The 2,935-nt window shown below is 45.4% G+C and overlaps 1 protein-coding gene across 1 annotated transcript in view; it reads right to left on the reverse strand.

Annotated features, from left to right (window-relative positions):
- Positions 1 to 1,139: 1,139 nt before the first annotated feature.
- The window catches only part of SPIDR (scaffolding protein involved in DNA repair), a 199,800-nt gene continuing 198,004 nt past the window's right edge, over positions 1,140 to 2,935 (reverse strand). Inside the window, exon 20 of the mRNA XM_009331471.1 lies at positions 1,140 to 1,829. Coding sequence (XP_009329746.1) covers positions 1,698 to 1,829 — 132 coding nt within the window. The 3' untranslated portion in view covers positions 1,140 to 1,697. The remainder of the gene's footprint in view (positions 1,830 to 2,935) is intronic.

The following is a 2,935-nucleotide window of genomic DNA, read 5'->3' on the forward strand; positions in this document are numbered from 1 at the left end:
ATAACTGGGACTCTTGCAGGTGGCGGTTCCGAAGTCGGCTTTCCCGCGGGAGCTGCACCGCTGTGCCGGGATGCCCAGTCGGTTGTTGCCGCTGAGCCGACTGTTGGGGCCGAGCAGCAGTTGCCCAGCAAGAGGGGCTGCTCTCTGGCCGGGCCTCTTCCAGAAACAGTCTTATAAAAAAAAAAAAATATATATATATACACACATGAACACAAGAACACCGTTATTTAAAATTGTTGTTCAAAAACCTCCAAGCGGTTCCCGCTCCAGGCAACGCAGAGCTGCACCTACACTAACGCGCTCCTAAGTTTGAGCCAGCTGCAGTCCCAAAGGAGACGTTGCCCGCACGCACTTCAGCCCGCTGTAGGCTATCGCAGCGCTGCAGGAGCTGGCCACCGTCACTGGTCGCTGCTAGTGAAAGCGAGAGCGGGCAACAACGCCGGTCTCTTGAGTGAATACATTACGAAAGGTTAGCCTACTTGTCTGATAGCGCACGCACAGAGATGACAGCCTCTGTAGGGCACCGGCAGAAAAATGGCCTAAACAGACAGTACAAGCGCCTCCAACAGCCAGTGCTTTTCAAGAGAGAGAAATCTTGCCGGTTTCAAAGGGGTGACCCTTCCTTCCTTACAGGGAGGCAGGTAAGAGACTGGAAGACCTGGAGGAGGGGGGAAAAGGGGGAATACCAAACGCTGGGTCATTCCTTTAGTAATCGTGGCGTATATGAGACTTTCCACTATTGGCCTCGGCCGCAGGAACGATTTCTGTAGCAACAAGTTTGCTGTTCCTTTTCTGCTGGGTAATCACATACTGGACCTGCACAAAACCGTTCACTCCTCCTCTGACCTGTACGGGTTTTTTTAAATACCGTGAAAGGGGAAGGGGAAAAAAAACCTAATCCCTGACTCAACTCTTACATTAATTCTTGCATCTCAAACAATGCACACACAGGAAGATTTTGATACTATCTGATCTGTAATCCATGTCTCTGTACAATCAGGGTGAGGATAGTTATGTGGCCTACAAAGCATTCTGCTCATTACCCAGAACAGAATCTGTATAGTGAAACACCCGCTTTGTGGGAAGCTCCAGATAACACGGTACTTCTATGCTTAGAGACCAATTAGCTGTAAAACATTAACTTTATATATGCTTGACACTTCAAAATATAAGCTGTGTTCAAATCTCCGTCTTTATAACATTTATTGCAAGGTGATAACAAACATTGCAACTCAGAATTCGTGCACAACGCAGTGTTTTGCAGCCGGCGGTACGTCTGGAATCCGCTGATAAAACTCAGCTTAAACCAATGTTCACTGCTTATAGCAAGGTATTTATTTCAAAAATATCAGTAAAACATTTTCCATCGACACAGAATAAATACAGTATTATAAAAAAAATTCACAAGCATTCAAAACTTCCAGAACAAGATGTTTTACGTACAGAAACGGCAAACACGCCAAAGAACTGTATTCTTAAATCCCGAATTGATCCAAAAAAGAAGAGTTCAAAAGCTGAACAGTTTTTTTTTATATAGGTATTTTTTCAGCATTAGCACAATGTTCTTCGTAAATCACAGTTGTAATAAACTATCTTAATAGTTATCACACTTGCATTATACATTACCTGTGGCTCTAGTTAACAGATAACCACATTACAAAGTCCACAGATACTACAGTAGGTGACTAGAGTTCAGCTCAGTGTCTTGCTGCTGCTTCCAGAAGAACGATTTCCTCCAGTGCAACACAGTTGGGGTGGCTGGTTATGGAGTGGACGTAGCAGTTCAATAACCCCACCTCCTTTCCCAGCACGCTCTGCACCTCGTAACTCTGCAGTGATAAAAGCATGTTGATTAAAACAAACAGTCCTGGACATTCTGTTCTAAGCAGTATTCGGCTGGGAAGATGCAGGCTGTGAGGTCCTCTCCCAACAGACAATTTTTTTAAGGACTCAAAAAGAAAGGTGCATTGGAACTGATGGGAAGAACGAATACATTAGTTTTTCAATAATTAGATCTCACTCCTGCTTAAAGTGCTGCTTCCCTACCAGGCTTTCACAAATGAGCTGTTTAAAAAAAAAAAGCTACTGCGACTTTGAACTCAATTTTGCTGAAGCATAACCTACATGTGCTCCCTTTATCTAGCTTTCTGACACCCGTAGGATTTCACGTGTGCTAGCAATGTGTATATACATACTATATATCGATTACCTTAGCTAACAGAGCCACTAAAGGAAAAAATATTTTGTAACTGTTTTTACTCCCCCCCCTCTTTTAACTTCGTGTTGTATCACGCATCCTTTACGATCACCAGCACCTACGCAGTCCCTTCTGTTTAATGATCCGACTGGCAGTTCACCCACGTGAGTTGTGCCCGAAGCGAATTTGTAGAGACTGTATTCTGCGTGGAGGAGAGGGATGCGAGGCTGGGGTGATTCCTCTAAGAGGAGACGGCACGTTGACAGAAGAACTGGTAACACCGACAGCCGATACCTCGCTTGCGAGGGTATCTCAGATGGCAGGTTTACATCCATTTCTTACCTCAGTGGGACTTGCCTACGACCAGCCTCTGACCATGCCCCCGGCTTTCATCTGGGCTGTGCATTTGTACAGGTATGTGATACCCACGCCTATCGCCTGGTTCAAGGCATAAACAACCCTTTTCTTTTTTTTCCCTAGACTATTTTTACCCCAGTCCGGTCCTGCAGTCCAGCTCACCATGCGGCTGCCCCAACAGCTATACTGGTGTAACAGAAGGGCTGCCACAAGGTAAGGAACAAGTGGCCAGGGCCAGTGACGGCTGAAACCAACCTCCCTGCCAAAAGAACAAAGCTACACCCTTAGGAACTTTAGCATCACTGGCAAAAAAATGCCACCTCCAGTGGTATTTCTTGTGATTAAACTTTGTTGAGATGTGCTGCTTTTTAAAATGCAGCG

Source organism: Pygoscelis adeliae, unplaced genomic scaffold, assembly GCF_000699105.1.
Source record: "Pygoscelis adeliae isolate BGI_AS28 unplaced genomic scaffold, ASM69910v1 Scaffold108, whole genome shotgun sequence".
Lineage (NCBI taxonomy): Eukaryota > Metazoa > Chordata > Aves > Sphenisciformes > Spheniscidae > Pygoscelis > Pygoscelis adeliae.